Genomic DNA, 18,601 nt, shown 5'->3' on the forward strand with positions numbered 1-18,601 from the left:
GAATGGTTGACCAAGGCAAGAATCTATTCAATCTGCTTTACTGCTGACACTCCTTAAACCACAGTCTCCATTCTCCTGCCACCCAGTTCCTCTCAGAGAAATGAAGAGGCTCATGCTGCTCAGACTCCACCAGCTACATAACTCCACAACAATACGGCAATAAACACCCCAAATGTTCACACCACTGCTGTTTTCATCCAAGGCATTATTTTCCTGGTGAAATTCTTCCTCAGGACAAGGGATGGGGCAAAGCATAGGGAACAACCAGCTCAGAGCTGTACTTCATGAGGTGTGATTTCACAAGGCTGAAAAAAGCACACAGATGCACTAAATCAGCAAGAGCAAAGTTACCCTTGTGCAAGGTCTCTCAGACCCCTAACAGGCAAAGGCCACTAATTTTTTCCATGTGCCTGCCAGATTGAATTACAAATCCATCACATTCAGAGGATTAACTTCAGAGGAGAGGAAAAAATTGGATGTGAAATGTCAATATGTCACAGATTAAGCAGCATAAAAACATGCCAGGTTGTTTTAGGAGTGAACTAAAGTTCTATGTAGGACTAATTGTTTAAGCAAAAGAATTTGCGAAGTTTCATCTTCTCTGATGAACAGAGTTTTCATTTGAAAGACTTCAGCTCTTCTTTTTAAACAAAGACAATGAGAATAAAAGCATTTCAGATCCAAGAGAATATTTTTATTTAGTCAAATTAAATATTTAAACCAGATCTACCCCTACCCCAAAAAGGTCTAGAACTGTCTACTTTGCTAAATATTTTTAAAAGGTTTAATTCAGGTTGCATATTGTTTTATTTGCCAGGTTTGCAGAACTACAATTAAATTTGCTTTATCATTCTCGCAGCCTTAGTTCAACCACTATTACTTGTATTTTATTTTTTATTGCTAATCCTACAAAAGACAGAGGATCCAAGGAAGTAGAGATGAACAGTGACAGTAAACAGGAAAGCTGTCCTGTCATCTATCCAGATAATCTTCTAATTAGGCAGAGCACAGACAAAATGACACAGCTCAGAGCAGGGATGGCAGTTTATCAGTATTGAAAGGCTAAGTATTTTACATGTGCCACTGTGGATCATGTATTTAACAGCCACCAAATTTGATGAGCATCGAGGTGGGGGGAGAGAAAACTTCAGAACACAAAGCATCAAAGCAGCAATTACTTCTACAGCCCTGATGCAATAGCAAAAATACCACAGCAACTGCTACTTTGGCAAGCTTGCAACACCAAGGAACAACTTCTGCTTGCAGGGCTGCAAGATATTGGTAGACAGGGTGATGGGGAAATCAGCAGCATTCAGGGAAATATCATCTGTGGCTCCCTGTACCACCAAATGTGTCCATATCAGTAATCAGAGGGAAAGGACATCACACAGTATCATAGCTCCCTGCTATCCCATGCAGGTAGGCTTTTCAGTGAGCCATCTCCTCTTCAGGAAAGAGACACATCTCAAATTTCACTCTACAAGCACCTTTTCCAGCTAATCTTCACATAATCACTTTGGCTTTAAGCCTGACACAAAGGTGAACTTGTATATAAACTGTGTCTTGGCTGCGGGCACAAATAATGGAAAAAGCTGTTACATCAATTTAAAGTTAGAAACAACAACCCACGAGGATCAGAAGTTTTGTTCTTTGCTCTGTGTGTTTAGAGAACAACAACCACACACAGCACAGCTGACAGTAGCACTAAAACAGCTCTGAGTGTCAGAACATACTACATGCGTGCTAGAGCTGAACTAAAGCATAGGAGACAGCAAATAGAAATTTTAAATAAAAAAAAGAAAATTATCCCATTACACCACTGTGCTTAAAAGAAACACAATTCCCATTCTTCTGTCTTTGTTTAATTCTCTGAATTAACAAACAAAGAAATTAACCATTTTGCAAGTATTAGTAAGATGGCCCAGTATAGTCCAGTTTAGCCCACTAAATTTCTTATAATCTTCACTGCTTTAGATACACAATCCAAATAATGACAGGATGGATGAAATAAATTAAGGTATTCCGTTTTTGAAAGCTTAAAATAAAATGATCAAGTTTGACTTCTGGTCTCTCACCAACTTGGCAAAATGCCACAAATTATCTGCACAATCTACAACAACTCAAACCACTTGATCTCCCCAAAGTCAGATGAAGAAATAGATACAGAACTCATCAGCATAAAATTTCATTTTGAACTTCATTTTCCTCCATATCTCCCCACCCAATCCCCTCCACAAAAAAAAAAAACCAAACAAAAAAAATCAGCTCTAAGACTTTGCCTCAACTTGTAGAAGCTCATGGTACAAGTCAAATTCAATGAAGTTAACAGAGTTCTCATGCACATCTGGCTTGTGATCAGCTTGCTACTTCAACCATATGCAGTTCTGCTCAATGTTTTGTTCTTTAGACTTTTATTAATCTAGACAGTCTATCAGAAATCTGTCAGTGGCCTATTACAGCTTTTAATGATTAAAGCTAGTGAGATATGAAATGCTCACTTTCAGTGAGGGAGTAGTAGTGATCATTGATGTTTTTTGAGTCACTAGTATTAACTGCTCACTTGAAGGAAAAGGTTGCAAGTTGTGAGGAAATTGTTTCCTGCTTAATTTGAGAAGCTGATGTCTGCATTGTGACCTCGCAGATAAGTAGTGCATAAAAATAAAAATTCACTGACAAGCTTTAACAAGTACTTCCCCGTTTTCCTGTCCACTGAAAAAGAGCTATTGTTCCTGCGTGTGGACCTGGTTTATAGCTTACAGTTCCCATTTTAAATCATGCTATGAAATCACAGAGTAAGAGCTGCCAAGTATTCCTGCACTACTTGATGAGTAAAACATATTCCAAGTAATTCACCTCAGAGACAAACATCAGCATCACTTCTCTAAACACCGGTAACTTTTAATTGGTACCAAGGGGCTCTGTAAAAAGTACTTTGTTTTTTCCTTCACCAGAAGCCAAGAGTGCTATTATATTATGCATCAAAAACAACCCATCTTAACCATTCCCAACATCTGTTACTATTCTGAGACACCAACTTGAGTCACAATAAGATGCTAAATGAGATGCTAACCACAATTAAAAATTATAACCTCAATCCATCTCTGTCTTCCTAAGCCAGTTTTAGACTCATGATTGAAAACTACTTCATTAGGTTTAAAAGACCTCCATATGTGACTGTTGTATACAGGTTTTTAGTGACACTCATTTACATACAACAGTAAAAATTTAAAATATTGAAAAATGCGGAATTGGATTAGAGATACCTTGCTCCACAAACGAAACTTCCTTCTTGTGAGTTCAAGAGATGCAGCATTTAAGAGCAAAACTGCACCCTTAGTTTTGACTAATTTGATAAATTAGGACAACATTGTCATAAAAATGTGAGCCAAGCTCTTCACCACACTTTTCTCTACTCTGCACATTCATGAAGTAAGCTGACAGAAGTCAGATAGGTTTTTGATGTAGTACTGATTTACAATTAAAGCATTACATTCTTGTATTCGCTTGCTTCCTCTTTCATAGATCTTTTCTGTAAAACAGAGAGAATCATGTCTAAAAAATATATATGTTCTCACTTCCTCTTTGCAGTTCTTCTCAAATTCTTTTCTGGCTTGAAACTTACATTCTAATTTTTACATTTTCAATCAGGGCTTTTATTTTCTATACTTCAGAATTTCAGTCTGTAATACAAAATAGGGTATTAAAGAATCCTGATAAAGCCAGAAATGATCAAATTGCGTTACTTTTTAAACTTCATCACTTTGAAGCTTCAACATATCTTCCTTTTATGTACACACAATACGAAGTGTGGATGCATTTCAGAGCATGAACACTTGCATGTGAATTTACTATGAAATAATTACAGAGGTGTGAAACCTAGAAAGTTATTAAATGCAATCAGAATCCTTCTTTTGGAAGGGGTGACACAATTGACATGTATTAAATCAAAAGACAAGCTGATTGAAGGACCAGGCTCAGTAAATTGCCGAACAAAAATTAATTTGTACTTGTTACATTGGTTCTTAGACAAACTCATAGCAGTTCACAAGTGAAGGGTTCACCAGCACATTGACCCTCACACAGCCAGCAATTATCAAACTGAGTGAAGAGACACCACATCCACTCTCTAAGACAACAGTTTATCACTGAGAAGCTTTCAAATATCAGGAATTTTAAGACATCATGCTCTCAGCAGTACTGCACATAAAGCACAACAAGTTCTCAGGCTATGGTTTTTTGTAACACTGGTTCGTGTGCCAATGACAGACATACAGAGGTACAAGACAAGGCTCCCCAAAGGTCAGAACTGACTGACTCCAGACTCTCCCCAGTATGCTGTAAGATTATTTCTACTTGGATAAAGAGAACTAGATGGATCTTGGATGCCTCACCAAGTCATTCCAATGAATTTGAACTGTGGTCACAGACACAGCTGCTTACAAAGAAGCCATCCCAACAGTGGTGATCCTGATACAGCTCTATACATTCTCCACATCATTCTCTCTGTAAAGTTCCATTTTGGATGGATTAATTTAACACACAAATCACAACAAACCACTTAGCAGGCAAGCAAATTACTGTGGACTTGCCTACAAAAGTCACATTAGTACATCAGAAAAACTATAAAGGAGACCCCTAAAAATCATCCCCTAAATAGATAAAATTTGTTGATGTAAAGATGTGGCTGATGACAGTTTTGCTTCATGGGCCATCTACTCTTCTCGGTCTGAATGAGGTACCTTTTCACTGTGGTAATTTCACTCATGCATAGGAAGGGTAGAGAGCTGAAAGACATCAGTTACTTTTGAAGGGAGAGGAAAAAAAAAAAATCACACCTCCAAGACGAAATAATAGTTATTAAATACACAGACAGGTCAGCAAACAAGCTAAGATGCTAGTCACACTGACACAGGCATTGCTTGACTGATTTCTCAATATTCTAGACTTTAGCCCCATCATCGTGGATGTCTGACACTTAAAATGGTAAACAGGAGGAAGTTTAATGCAAACGAGCATTGCACTGAACTCTGACCCTGTTATTTCTCCATTTTTATGAAAACAGACTTAAATGTTGCTGATTCACAGTAAAAGCTGACACTAAAACCCTCAAACAATGTTACATATCTATAGATTGTCATGCCTAGATGTTCCAATGTGCAGCAGTAATAAATTATTCACAGTGATCAAGAAGTAACTTTTTAGGCAACAAATCACATAAGGAATCTATTTACACTTTCAAAGTTTTCTTCTGTACAACCAATAAATATTAAAGGCTCTATTTAAAGAGATTTTTAATATTAATAGGTGTAAAACTGTTTCCTTTCTGACAGCATAATATTTTGCCATATTATAAAGTATTTTTTTATATTGAATGCTTTTATATAAATTATTTCAGCTTATGATGAAAACCATAAGAGAGAAACAAGAAAACAGGAACCTTAGCTAAGAAGAAAGTCTTGGCTGCAAGGAACACAAGCAGATAATCCATGTCATAAGTAAATATAATGTAAGTAATTAAACTTCAACAATCTTGAGAGGTGGCAAAGTATCACTGCCCATATTTAACATGTTAATCATCGTTTTTATGTTGCACTACAGAATAACAATGCAATTACAAATTGCCAGACAACAGCACTGAGTGCATGTTTCATGAGGGCTGAATGCTATCAGTTCTACACACTGTGCTACTGATAGCATGTCCTATGTTCTCTGTGTGATTAGACCTCCCATGCTACCTCTATCTTTCAAGTGCCAGGCAGCAGCATTCAAATCTTTGATGAACACACCTCTCACACTCTCTTCAACAATATTAGTAAGTCTTTGGATAAGGAAAGCAAGGATTTCAAGGCCTGTGAATGGGCTCCCTCTTTCCTGGAGCAGCCACTCTCAGCCAATGCGATTTTTGTTTGTATGTATGAGAGGAAAAGAACACATAAGAGACAGAAGAGAACAAGATGTGGCATCAGTATTTACAATAGGATGTTACTGTGACTCTTCCTTCTCTCAACACCTATCTACATCCCAAAATCCACAGATCTTAACCACACAGCAGCTCTGCTGCTTTGCTGGCAGCTGGATGGCACCTGGGCTGTCTGTGCCAGAGCTGAGGAGGAAAGCCAGGCAACACTACAGCCCCAGGAGGAGATGACGACAGAGGTGCAACAGATGTTGACAAAGGGTGGTTCAGACCACAGCACAGAATTAGTATCACTGATACTATGATAACAATGTGTAACAACCAGTGTACCACAACAATTAGGGTTAATTACACCACTACTGCAGGAGCGATATCCTGGCCAATGCTGGCCACACACTGTGGAAAGTATCTGCACTATGCTCACAAAACAAGCTCCAGAGCTGTTAAAGGAGTTGACGCAGGGACACAAATCACAAATCATTACCCGAGTGAACATTAGGCAGAGATGTTTTCAAGACACAGGAATTTCATTATTTATGTAGGGAGACCCCTGGAACAGGAGCATTTCCAAACCAGTAACACTATCTGCAGAAGATTGTAATCTCAGTGGATGGACTTCTCACTAAAATCCTTCCCAATCTCTCACCTCAAATGACAGGGACCCTGACCCTAAAATTATTCCATAGCTATTCAGGATAATCTTACAAGGGTAATCTGTTTTCTTTACAGCTATTCTCTCTGTCAGCATAATCTTCCCATTTTGCTCACTCCATCATAACTCCACCTTGTACAAAGCTGAAACAGGAGATATTAAATCCTCATATCATCCAAGATGCCCAACCACAAGTTGCACCAAGGGACGTTTAGATAGGACATTAACAAAAAAAAATATATTCACTGACAGTTATCAAGCATTGGAACAGGCTGCTCAGGAAGTGGTCGAATCAACAGCCCTGGAGGTGTTTAAAAGAGATGTAGACGTGGCACTTGGGAACATTGTTTAGTGGTGCACTTGGCAGTACTGGGTTAAAGGTTGAACTCGATGATCTGAAGAGTCTTTTCCAACCTAAACAATTCTATGCCTGTAAACTAAACACCTGCTTCCCATCACTCCCTATGTAGACCAGGGCATTAAATTCAGATGCATGCTAAAAGCCTGATTCTAAACAGACCAAGAGAACACTAGAAAAACGTCCTCCTCCCTTACTATGCCTCCCAGTAAAAAGAGCCATTGCCTCCCCTGAGAAACCCAGGTACAGAACAGCGATGATGCAGACACTCCCCAACACACCAAAGGAATTGCTGACTGTTTTTATGAAAACCCATGAACATGGGGAGTTTCAAGTCATATGCAAGGAAACCACACCAACACTTAAAGACAACACTGCAGAGCCCTCCATTCTATCCACATGCCATGGATTTCACCAACGAATTGTTGAAGAAGACAGGATGACAAAGCTCAAGTTAGTATAACAGAAATCTGTTCCCTGTTCCATCCAGGGGACGGTGTGCCTGCCCATGGCTGCGGGGAAGGTGGAACTAGACGATCTTTAAGGTCCCTCTCAGCCCAAACCACTCCGTGATCAAACAAACGAACAAAAAAGTCCCGCAGCTGCTGTTTGCAAACACGGTCAGGGTGCAGCCGCGGAGCGCGGCCCCTCGCTGCTGACACGCCGTGCAGCGTGTGCGGGAATACGGACTCCAGGGCCAGGATTCAGTGCACGGACACCAAAGAGAGCCGACGACCTGACAGGTTAAACAGCTGCAGATAACCGGAACACTCAAGGCTTGGAACGTTTTACCAAACGGACTGAGTGTCTTTCTAAAAACCTGCGGGTAGTCCTGTCCCGCCTGTGGCTCGAGTGAGGCTAATGACAGCGGAAAATACCCCCCAACTCCCCAGGGAAGCTCCCTCCCTCCCCAACCGGCTCCCACCTGCTGGCTCAGGTAGCGCGTCAGGTAGGGACCGACGGGCAGCGAGGCGCTGCGGCGGCGGCGGAGCGGTGAGGGCAGGGCGCCGGCCGCGCCGAGGAGCGGCAGAAGCAGGAGGAGCCGCAGCATCGCCGCGGGCAGCAGGAGCAGGAGGAGCAGGAGGAGGAGGAGCAGGAGGGGCGCCGGCCCCGCCGCTTTATACGAGCCCGGCTCCCCCGCCCGGGGCTGCCCCGCGCGGCCCCGCGGGCAGCGGCGGGACCCTGGGGGCGGGGCCAGCCCCACACGTGGAGGGGCGGGGCCTAAGCAGCGGCACCTTCCGATTGGCTGCCGGTCGGAGGTCAGCTCGCGCGCGCCTTCGCCGTTGGCTGAGGCGGCTTCCATAGGTGCTTCGGCCGCTCGGCCTCCCGCGGGGAGGCAGCGATTGGCTGCTCGAAGCACGTGACCCTCCCGCGTCGCCGCTCCGCTCCGTGCGGGGCGCGGCCGACGTGCTCGCTTTGTGATTGGGCGAGCGGGGCGGCGCTCCCCCCGGACTGCCTGGCGATTGGCTGAGCGCCGCCTCGTCCCGCCCCCGCGGCGGCCCTCAGCAGCCGCACTTCCGCCCTTCCGCTCGGCCTTCGGGCTGCCAGAGCCGCCGGCGGCCGAGCCCCCGCTGCTGCCCCGGCCCGGCCTGAGGGCACCGAGCGCAGCCCGCGCCCGGGTGAGTCGGACCGGATCGGCCCGGCCGCTCGCTGTCGGCCTCGGGGAGGCTCAGAGGTGAAAACTCGGGTGTGAGATGTGTTAACGACTCGTGCTTTGCTTTTCGTCAGGGAGAGCGAGGCAGCAGGATCACCAGAGCGCACCAGGCACCGATAGGAACGGCGCCGGCAGCCGGGCCGCTGAAAGGCAGCGAGCGCATCTCCAGGGCTGTGCGATTCCCCGGCCGGGCGCTGAGGTTTGGGTTGTTTTGTTTATTACAAAAAGTTCAAGTAAAACAGACCTGTTCGTGCTGTCCTCTTTCAGTCTGCGGCCAGATAGCGAGTTCTGTGTTTCTTCCAAAGAGAAGCAGAGGTGTAGATCTTGAGTCTGTTTGCTCTTGCCAGAACCTGTGTGAGCACTTAGATGCTGTGCTTTATCTTCCATATTTCAGTTGAATACTTGCAGTGTTCTGTGTTTTCTGGGGTGTGCTTTTGGGTTTTTTTTGTTTTGTTAATGTCTTTTAAAAGTGCGGATAACACAAACTATGTAAGCTTTGTTTCTAGAGTTCTGAGTTGAAAACAGGTGGGAATGTGAAGCACCTGCTAGTTTCTCCAAACCCACCTTTCTGGGCAATAAAAAAATCAGACTTAACTTTATTACTCCTTTTCTATATATTGATGTGTTTTCCATGTACTTTTTACTGTTATCTTGTACTGTACTAGAACAAAATAGTTCCCTTTTGGCAAGAGTTGAAAGCATGCACCATTCAATTTACTGAGTCAAATGAGTCTCTGTTAATATGTGTGTTCTGAAGACATGATTTTTTCCCATTTTGTTTGGCCCTCTGTAAAAGCTTTCCCCTTTCCCTACCTCTCTTTTCCAGATGTAGGAAATATTGGTATTTTTTTTTTAACATATGAGCTACTCAGAGTAATGAATTTAGTCACTCACATTTTTCTAGTACTCACTGCTACAGATCTTGTTTTTACCAAAATGCTGAGAAAGGTGTCCCAAAGGGCAAAGGAATAATAGCCTGTAAGTGTAACAAAACGTAATTGTTGATTACTGAGTGTGAGGCGGTTTTAACCTATAAAACCTGAAAAAAAAAAAAAAAGGAGACTTGAGTCTCCTTTGTCTGTTTGGTCTTTTGCCCCTTTGAGAGAGCTTTGGGATAAAGATATGGAATTCACTTCCTATTCTGAATTTATTCTGCAGCTTATAGTGAAGAGAGATTTATATTTAGCTATGACCATGATAAAAGAGCTTTTGCTAGTATGGACTTTTAAGGAGTCATTTAATTCAGCTGTAGAGAACATTTTGGTCATTTAAGTTGGAACTCTGTGATTTGAGGTATTGGCTGAGGCTCCAAGCAACTTGGTCTAGGGGAAGGTGTCCCTGCCCATGGAAGGAGGGCTGGAACTAGGTGATATTTAAGGTCCCTTCCAACCCAGACCACTCTAGGATTCTATGATTGTTGGCTACTTGTTTCTAACATCTCCTGAGAAAAAAGTTGTCTATCTAAAATAGGGGAAGTTTCCTAAAACTTGATGTTTTGGGCAGTGTAGTATAATAAAGCCAAAATAAATAAGCAGGAAAGTAATACTGAATAAAAATTAATTCATTCCTATTTATTTAAATGTTTAGTTCATCATTTATTTGTCAAATCCGTACAGCCTCTGTTGAAATCAGCAGTAAACACCTGGAGCCGCCTCTTTAGCTCAAAGAGCATGATATAAGAGGAATATAGTTGCTATTGTGAGCCTTCTTCGAGATTTTCTGAGTATCCTTTGCAAGTCATTGATGTTGAAGCATTTGCAGAATTACAAGTGCAGAATCATTTCAGTTTTTAACCCCGTGTTGACTTCACTCTAAATTAAGGAAAAGAATCAGAAAGCAATTTGCTGTAGTGCTGCACCCAAGAATAATTCTAATAAAGATTCCGTAAATGCAAGTGAGAATTTGCATGATCTGTCTGCAATGGTGTGCAAATGCCAGGAACACTTCCTTCTTATTGTATAACTTCATCCTTTTTTTTTCCTTTTTAAAGAGTTAATTAATAGAATTTCTATTTTCAAACAGAGATCATCATTTCCTGAAGACTGCTGTTCAAAATGTTAAAATAACCCAACTGAAAGCAGTTAATATTAACATCTCATGGAATGAGAACTCTTTGAACCATTTTGACTTACTCGTTTCAGGTGATGCGGTGAGCACATGAATAGTGTGCAGGGACTCTTGGCTGCCTCTGTGATTTCCATCCAGAATTCCTGCTTCACCTATCCTGCCTGTCAAAACTGCTTTTCTAGGCTGATCCTGGATTCCAGGAGGTACGTCCTGTTTTGGGGATCATTTACTGATTTCCATTCACTTGGGATCTCTGTTAGCTGAACACAAAACAAAACAGTGAAAATCCAGCCACTGTAGAAATAAGTGTTAATTTCAGATCTTATGTTACTTATGCCTGTTTAGATCTCTGTATTCCAGGAGCAGCTTGGAGGTCATTATGCATCGAGAGTTCTCTTGTGTTCAGTGTTATGCAATAGCAATAAATGGTTTAGCAGAACAAATGATGTGTGTTAGTGCTTCCAAGTGCATCCCCTGCAGTCCACCCAGTCCCTCAGTGCTGTTCCTAAGTTGGAAGACATTGTCTGAAAGCCCCTCCAGATCAAACCCTGATTTTATTTTTTTTCATCTCATTCTACATGTGTGGCACACCTGGAAGTCCTGTATGACTCTTCAGTGAGTGCATGTCCAGAAATGCATGAGCTTTCCTTTTTAATTGCAGTCGTGGGTGAAATCTCTGACACACAGAAGAACAGTAAATCAATGAATGTCAGCACTAAATGGAAGGAGCTGACTTTGTAAAACAAGGATATCTGTTGTTTCAAATGCTGAACTACAAATAACAGTGCTGTTTCCTGATTGTTTTTTTGAACCTAGGTATTTGTACTCAAGCTGCAGGAAGAAAAATCCCAAACCAGAATGAAACCTGAAAAAAATGGGTGCAGGGAATTCAAACTTGCACCCGAACCATCTCTCAAAGCCCACTGTCCCTTCAATTTCACAACGGGCTAGTATTTAATAAATCAGTAAAAGGAGCCAGAGGCATTGTCATAATATACACATCTTGCTCTGAGCCTTTGGTAAGATTAATGCCTCAAGGAATAAAGAATAAGAAAAAGATCTTGCAGTTTTTTATGGAATATTTGATACATTATGGTAGTAATACTTATGACTGCAGATAAGTTCTTACCTCAGGAGTGATTAACAGAAGCTTGTGTATTCAATCTTTTTTATCCTTTTTCTGTCTTTTTTCAGCTTCAACTGTCTAAAATGTGGCTGCACAGGTGAAGCTAAAGATGCAAGCTACAGATACAGATTGTCCCTAAAGATTGCTGACACTAATGATTTGTTTGACATCACTGTTTTTGGAAGTTGCTTAGATCCATTCTTTGGGGTCACTGCAGAAAATCTGCAGAGGTAAGGAATAGATTGTCTGACCATATAGCTGCTGCTGTTTATTCAGCCTAAAAAACTGAAATGAGCCTAGATGGTTGGAAGATGAGTGGGAAGTAACTGCTAAAGTGCTTCCTTCCAGCATTTCCTTGGTACCCCTCACCTTGAGAAAATGCCAAAATTTGTTTCTTCTTGAAATCTTGATGCTTTGAGATGGATTACTTCTAGGTAGTAGAAGAAATGCTCCACTTGTCTATTGAAGGCAGCTACTACCTGTTAAGTGAGCTTCACTGGTTGGTTGGTTTGGCTTCTTCCTCATATCCTTTCTCCTTTTTTTTTTGGAGATGATTGAATTTCCTTTGTGTAAGTAAGTTGGCTTTTCCAGATAGAGCCTCTGAGTTTTCTTTTTTAACAGTTTGAATGCACCTTGTGATTTTTTTCAATATGACCAAATTTTCCTGAAGAAAGAAGGGATTTCTGAGAAAGTTCTGTCAGTCCTCAGAGCCTGACCACCCACATTATAGGCTTCAGATTTTCTGAAATGTGAAACTGCCAGGATGGGATATTCAGATAGATTCCCTGCTTCTTTCTCTAGTCTATAATTTTCCAATGCCTTGTGTTATCACTGGCTCAAAGATGAATCGTTTTTAATGCCATATTAGCAGCATTAATAACCTGGTCATGACAGGCCTTCTGCCCTACATTGCTGTACTGCTGTCAGCCATGAAAAGCAGTTATTTCCATGTCTCACGTGGATACTACTGTGCTGTAAAGGCCTGGGCAGGAAGGATGTGTAAGGAATAGGAGCATATTGACATCATTGTACAGTCACTGGGTTTGGCAGAAAAATCACAACCACGTGGGGAACGCCTGAAAGTTGTGTGTGTATTAAACCTGTTCAGAGTGGTTGTTTTGTTTACTTTATCTCACTAACAAATTAGGTGAACTAAAGAATTGAATTTACAGGTTCATGGTTTACTGCTTTCATTCTATGTTTAGTTGAAGCTACCACAAAATCTTTTCCTTAACATGTGTCCTCATTAACACTGTACTACAGCTAAAATGCTATGTAAGGCTTCCTCTGTTGGTCCAATACTTCTGTATGTTTTTATTCAAGGTATATTCAAGACTTCAATCAGCTGTCAGGAGAAACAAACACAGAGTCATCTACAAGAGCGTTAGTTCAAGCAGTGGAAATCTGTTTCATTGGAAAAAGGTTCATATTTGGAGTGAAGGTAACTTTTAATCCACATCATGGCCTTTTAGTGAGTTTTTATAGCCAGTTAGGGGTATAGACTGAGCTGTCAAAGCTTCATGTACAACATTTTTTGGAAATTTGAGAAAATTTAAGGCTGGGACCTGAGAAGGATTCTGCTTCTTTCCCCCAAGACTCCTGTGGGTTTTTTTAAATGAGTCATATCCAAAAATCATCTTGAATGGCAGTAGTCATCTTGACAGATTGTCAGGGTGCTTTTCGGAGAGCCTGAGCAATGCCAGCTCCTGTGCATGTCAGTAACAGCTTGGAGTCTGTAAAAAAACCATGTACGGTTGGAGCAAGAAACAGACTCTCTTTCCAAGCACTGCCCTACCTTTCCCATGCTGTGTAGTCTCCTCTCCAGTCTGAAATGTAACGAGAAGCACATAACCCTTGTAGCATTTTAATATTTCTGGATTTAAGAGCATTTTCAAAATGCTCTTAAATGTTGTTTAAGTACAGCTGTTCAATATCTGCATTGGTGGCTCTTTTATGTGTTTAACACACTTTTAAAATTAGTTCTTAGCAATATTTCTGTACAAACAGTCTTCAAGGTTCTCTTCAAGTGGTGCTTATGTGAGTCTTTCATATTATGAAATCTGTGAACTAAACCCTACCTGGCAGGTGTTTTGCCTCTCCCATAGGTACGATGAGGTTTGTATCTGAACTGAGATTTTTCCTGATGTACAGCATCTTAAGTAATGGAACGTGGAGGACTTAATGGATTAACTTTACTTACCTGGAACCTTTGACCAGGTCTGTGGGCCTGATGCCTTGACAAGGATAACTAATCCTAGATATCACCAGCCTTGTGGCTGCTCCTGCACACACAAGGGCTGAACACACATTCAAAGACTCTTTGTTCAGCCCTTGGCTGTAGACATTTCTGTATAGTTGTGTTCAGCTGTGTATACAGTTGTACCCTCCTCAGAATCAGCATAACACACTTTTTAAAGACTTACTTAGAAGGGTGTTGTCCTTGGCTAACAGTCTTCAGCCTCAACCCTTGCAAAGACTCAGGGAGGAGGAGGGTTGTTGGAGATAACTATATCTGCTTTTTGGCCACTCTGGCTTTGCCAGACCTTAAGGGGTAGGTGAGAAAGGGTTTATCCGCTTCTTAAAATATTAGCTAATTCCCTCTCCATTTAACATCATTTTTCACCTGTAATTTCTATGTAGAGAGAAGCCGGTTTTATAAAGAATTGCAGTTAAAGCTCCTTTGAAACACTGCTCTCTAAAAAAAATCTGAGCAGATAACAGTTGTAGCTTATTTCCCTTTCACAGATGTAGTGCACAGAAAGTACTGTGCTGGCTTTGGTAGCTGAGCTGCCAAGTCAAGTAGCTGGTACCAGAGTGCTTTGCTTCAAGTGCTGCCCAGTGCCTCCTGGATGAAAGAGAAGCACTGGCCTTAGGCTGCCAGCCATTCGCACTGAACTGCTCCAGAGGAAGCCCGGAAGCATCCAGTGCCCTAAAGGGAGGAAGACATTTTCTGTGAAGTCCTTTCTCAGAGTTCTTGGTTGTTTTTCCAGCTCCAAAACTCTGTAATTGCAACAAGCAAAGAACCTCTCACTGTGATGCCCTTTATAGCCCTTGCCAGGGCTTATTTCCCAGGGACTGCCTTGTGTGACAGACTGTTTTGTATTCTCTTCCTTGCAGATCCTGACAAAAAGTGAGTCCTAAATTTACGCCTGACTTAGAAGACGTGTTAATTTTTTTTTTTTCTCTAAGTTGGTTGTTTTTTTGTTTTCTTCCCCCCCCCCAGGGTTGTACAAGGGAAGATGGAGGGCATTCTGCTGCCAGCAGCATCCTGCAGAAGCGTTCCAGAATTAATAGAAGTATGAAAAACCTTGTAGCTTGCCAGATCTTCCTGCCAAATGCTGCTGTTACTGGCTTTACTGTTATCAGCTACTTAGATCATCTCCTGCAGTCGGCAAAATTCAGTAGCTGTAATAACAGCTCATATTTACCTGATGCGTCATCAGCTCCCATAGATGAACCTCTCAGTGATCTCAGCAGCTTGTCTAGCCTGAGCAGGAGCTCCTGTTTTGTTCAGTCTAGTGGCAGGGAAAGTTTTTTAGGGTGCTGGCAGCAGTCCTTCAGTCTGACTTCATCTGTTGCTTGGGTAACAGCGGAAGACTTTCCCACTCTGGAAGTGGGAAAGCTGGTGAGTGAACAGCATGAACAAGAGGAGAGGCCTGTCTCTGCAGAATTGGGTAGTGTAAGCCTCAACAATCAAACTCTTTGGGACTCACAGTTTCTTATCTCATCTGTGAAGGAAGGGGATAAAGAGAAGGGTAATGAATTGAGTTCACAGCTTAGTCAGACTGACGGTACCTCTGCAACTGATAAATTGGAGAGAGCATCCTCTTCAAGCAGCGAATGTTCACGTGGAAACACTTCTAAGTTGTTACAACATCCCTTGGAATCTGAGATAAAAAACATTTACCCAAAAATTAATAGTATAAATTATTGTTACCCAGAAAAATCCCACAACTCCCTTGTTTGCAAGAGAGCTGCCTCAGCTCCTAATCGCGTAAATGTAGCTGGAGTGTCTCAGATGGACTCTATGCTTTGGGAAGAACTCCCATTCTCAGAAAGCCTGAATCAATTGTTAGCCAGAATAGAGGAGGGCAGGAGTGTTGTAGCATCACCCGGCCTTGATGCAGGCAAATGTGTGCATCTTGAAAGCAGCAAGTTGGGTGTAAATCTTAACGAATCGCATCCCAGGCAAGCCCCGCCTGATTTGCCTGCAGCCAGTGTCTCAGGGAGGCTCTCGCTGCCAGCAGAGAACAATAGTTCAGAGAACACAGTGTTTGCTTGTCTTCAGTCAAATGCAGACCCTCTGAGTGATGTGTCACAATGTGAGTCTTCCCCTAGTGATTTATCTTCAACGCTCAAGGAATGTGGGGCATCCTTGCCAGTTACACCAGAGCCTTCTGTTTCTCAGAGCATATGTGTGCAGTCCAAAGAAGCAAATAGTGACCCTGCAAATTCATCTTGGTCTTTTATTAGGCTGCATGGAGAAACCTCCTGTTTAAATAAGAGCAAGACAGTCACCTGTGTGCATTCTGCACATGAAAGCTGTTTAGCCGGTTGTGAAAATAAAGAAAATTATTCTGTAACAAGCCAAAAAACAGATCTTACAGGGGCCTGGGTCTCTGATCCACCAACTCCCAACAAGGCAAGAAGGATATATAAGAGAGAATTAAAACCATTGACAGAACTGTCAGATAATACCTTCAAAAGTGTTGGGAGGAGGAAAGAGCTGCAGTGGAACATCATCTCCGCTGAAGGCAGCTACAATGCTTCTGCTGATCTCTTTGATGCAAGTGTAAGAGAGGTAGCAAAACCTGTGGAATTCTTAAATAAATCATGTAATTCTTTAATACAGGAAGATACTTTGATGGAGAAGGTCACAACTGAATTGATACTTTCTGCTGGAGGTGTTCCTTGTAACAGTTCAAAACTGAGCTCATCCCTACACACATCCCCTCATGCTTTTAGCAAGCACAGCACACCTGTAGCTTACTCCTTTTGTGATTCAGAATGCAGTTCAGTTTGTGCTCAGGACTTTGTTCCTTATTCACAGTCAACCCCTATGACAAAACCTCTGCAGAAACTCTGGCCTCTTAGGGAAAGAAGTTCTTTTGTCACCATCTTCACCCCTAAAAATCCTACTAAAATCCATTCCAAATGCAAGCGATCTAGGTCTTCCTTTCAGAACACTCTGCTGCAGCAGCTTACCAGCAAGTTAGTGAAACGTGGGAGGCCAAGGAACAGAGAAGACAAAGAAAGTGGTAGCCCCGTTTCACAGCAGTTCTTTAACAACCACGTGCCTGCCAGCTTTGAGGAGTGGATCCCTCCATCTTCAAAGAAGAGGCTGAAACCAACTGCATCTTCAAATTTAAAAACAGTTAGCTGGGCTGCTGACTTGCAATCCACCTGTGGGCACACTGGCAGGAACCCTACTCCTGAAAGCAGAAAGAACAGTGAAAATGATGAAAATCTCATCCAAAATAAGAGAATAAGCCCTGGGGATAGAGCTAGGATTCTAACAACTCCTGTATCTGCAAGTGTCACCAAGACCTCATTTTTAAATGATAAAATCCTGGAAACTTGTTCCCCTTCAGAAGGCAAGAATCACCTCTCACGTGGAAATCATTCAGGGGTAGTATTGGAAGGGCCAACTGTCTGGTCTCCTGAGCTGTTCTTCCAAGCACGGACCCCTTTTTCCAGTAAGCCAAAACACTAAAAAAGATACATTTCTATGCTGTTATTTTTAAATATCTTTTTAAACTTTTGGGGAGGAGCCAGTGAAAGAAAAGATCTAGTTAAAAGTTAAATTGTATACACCTGTTGGCATATGTCTTGCTAAGAGGAGTTTTGGAAATCAGAACCAGCAGTTTACTATATTTTATTGAAAATTAATTAGGATGTGCAATAAACACTTTTGTAAATGTGTGAGTATTGAATAGATTTCACTTAATAAAGTACAAGTAGGTGAAGTGTTTTAATGTTCACTGTTGTCTTTTCATCACAAGAGCAGCACTGGAATCCACATCCACTCCAGATTCTTGCCTGATGGCTCTGGGGAGAAGGGCCAAGTTTTCATTAAAGATTTGATGGTGTCTTCTATCTGAGCCCATTTGGGATCCTGTCACAGCCTTGGGTTGGGTGAAGGGAGCCAAGAGCTTGGTAGCAGCTCCCAGTTTTCCTATAGGCTTTTTCAAATTAAAGACTGCTAGTGGCAGATTCCTGACAGTGTCTTTCCTCTCCTTGCTTTAACGTCTTCCGTATCCCCAATCCAAAACAGCTGCATTTAGGATCATTGAACAGAGAAATCTTGGATCTGCTGCTGTAAGTTGTAAGGCAGGCCCTGCAGAAGGATGTGGGAATCTGGTGGCACAGTATCTGAGCAGCCTGAAAATGCTGACATTTTGTTGTGAGTGTTTTTAAGGTTACAGTGTGGCCTGAGGGGGTAGAGGGGATGCACCACCACACTTGTAGAACCAGAAACAAACCTAAAAGTACCTGCTGTGACTTTTTTTTTTCTTTTGGGGTATAAAATGAATATGCACCATTTACATTGTGACTGGTGACAGGGAGGGGTTACTTGACTCATTCTCAGCTGCAAGGTGGATGTTTTTATCTTCCTATGCTTGAGGCCTCATATAATTTCCACAGCACCTCGTTAAGCCTCACTCTGTGTTCAGAAGAGTTTTATGTCTCAGCATGCAAGGAACAAGTTGTATCAATACTGATGTCTAAAGGGCTTTCAGGTTATAAAGACACCACTTCTGCTGTAGGAAACCTGAGAGGCAGAAGTTGCTGCAAGTTAAAGGAGCATTGTGGGAATGTATCATTTG

At 42.0% G+C, this 18,601-nt stretch overlaps 2 protein-coding genes across 2 annotated transcripts in view; one reads left to right on the plus strand and one right to left on the minus strand.

The window, feature by feature from the left end:
* Positions 1 to 8,245, minus strand: part of LOC121662660 (prolylcarboxypeptidase) — a 30,424-nt gene extending 22,179 nt beyond the window's left edge. The window contains exon 1 of the mRNA XM_042024045.1: positions 7,853 to 8,245. Coding sequence (XP_041879979.1) covers positions 7,853 to 8,230 — 378 coding nt within the window. The 5' untranslated portion in view covers positions 8,231 to 8,245. The remainder of the gene's footprint in view (positions 1 to 7,852) is intronic.
* A 195-nt stretch (positions 8,246 to 8,440) lies between these two features.
* On the plus strand, positions 8,441 to 17,745 carry DDIAS (DNA damage induced apoptosis suppressor). The gene is made up of 6 exons (XM_042024040.1): positions 8,441 to 8,546; positions 8,656 to 8,780; positions 10,723 to 10,851; positions 11,843 to 12,004; positions 13,098 to 13,215; positions 14,998 to 17,745. The coding sequence occupies exons 3-6, from the start codon at positions 10,739 to 10,741 to the stop codon at positions 17,485 to 17,487; spliced, it is 2,883 nt and encodes a 960-aa protein (XP_041879974.1). The 5' UTR covers positions 8,441 to 8,546; positions 8,656 to 8,780; positions 10,723 to 10,738; the 3' UTR covers positions 17,488 to 17,745.
* Positions 17,746 to 18,601: the final 856 nt, after the last annotated feature.

Source organism: Corvus kubaryi, unplaced genomic scaffold (genome assembly GCF_017639235.1).
Source record: "Corvus kubaryi isolate FWS band 111438036 unplaced genomic scaffold, C.kubaryi_AGA036_p1.0 37260, whole genome shotgun sequence".
Classification (NCBI taxonomy): domain Eukaryota; kingdom Metazoa; phylum Chordata; class Aves; order Passeriformes; family Corvidae; genus Corvus; species Corvus kubaryi.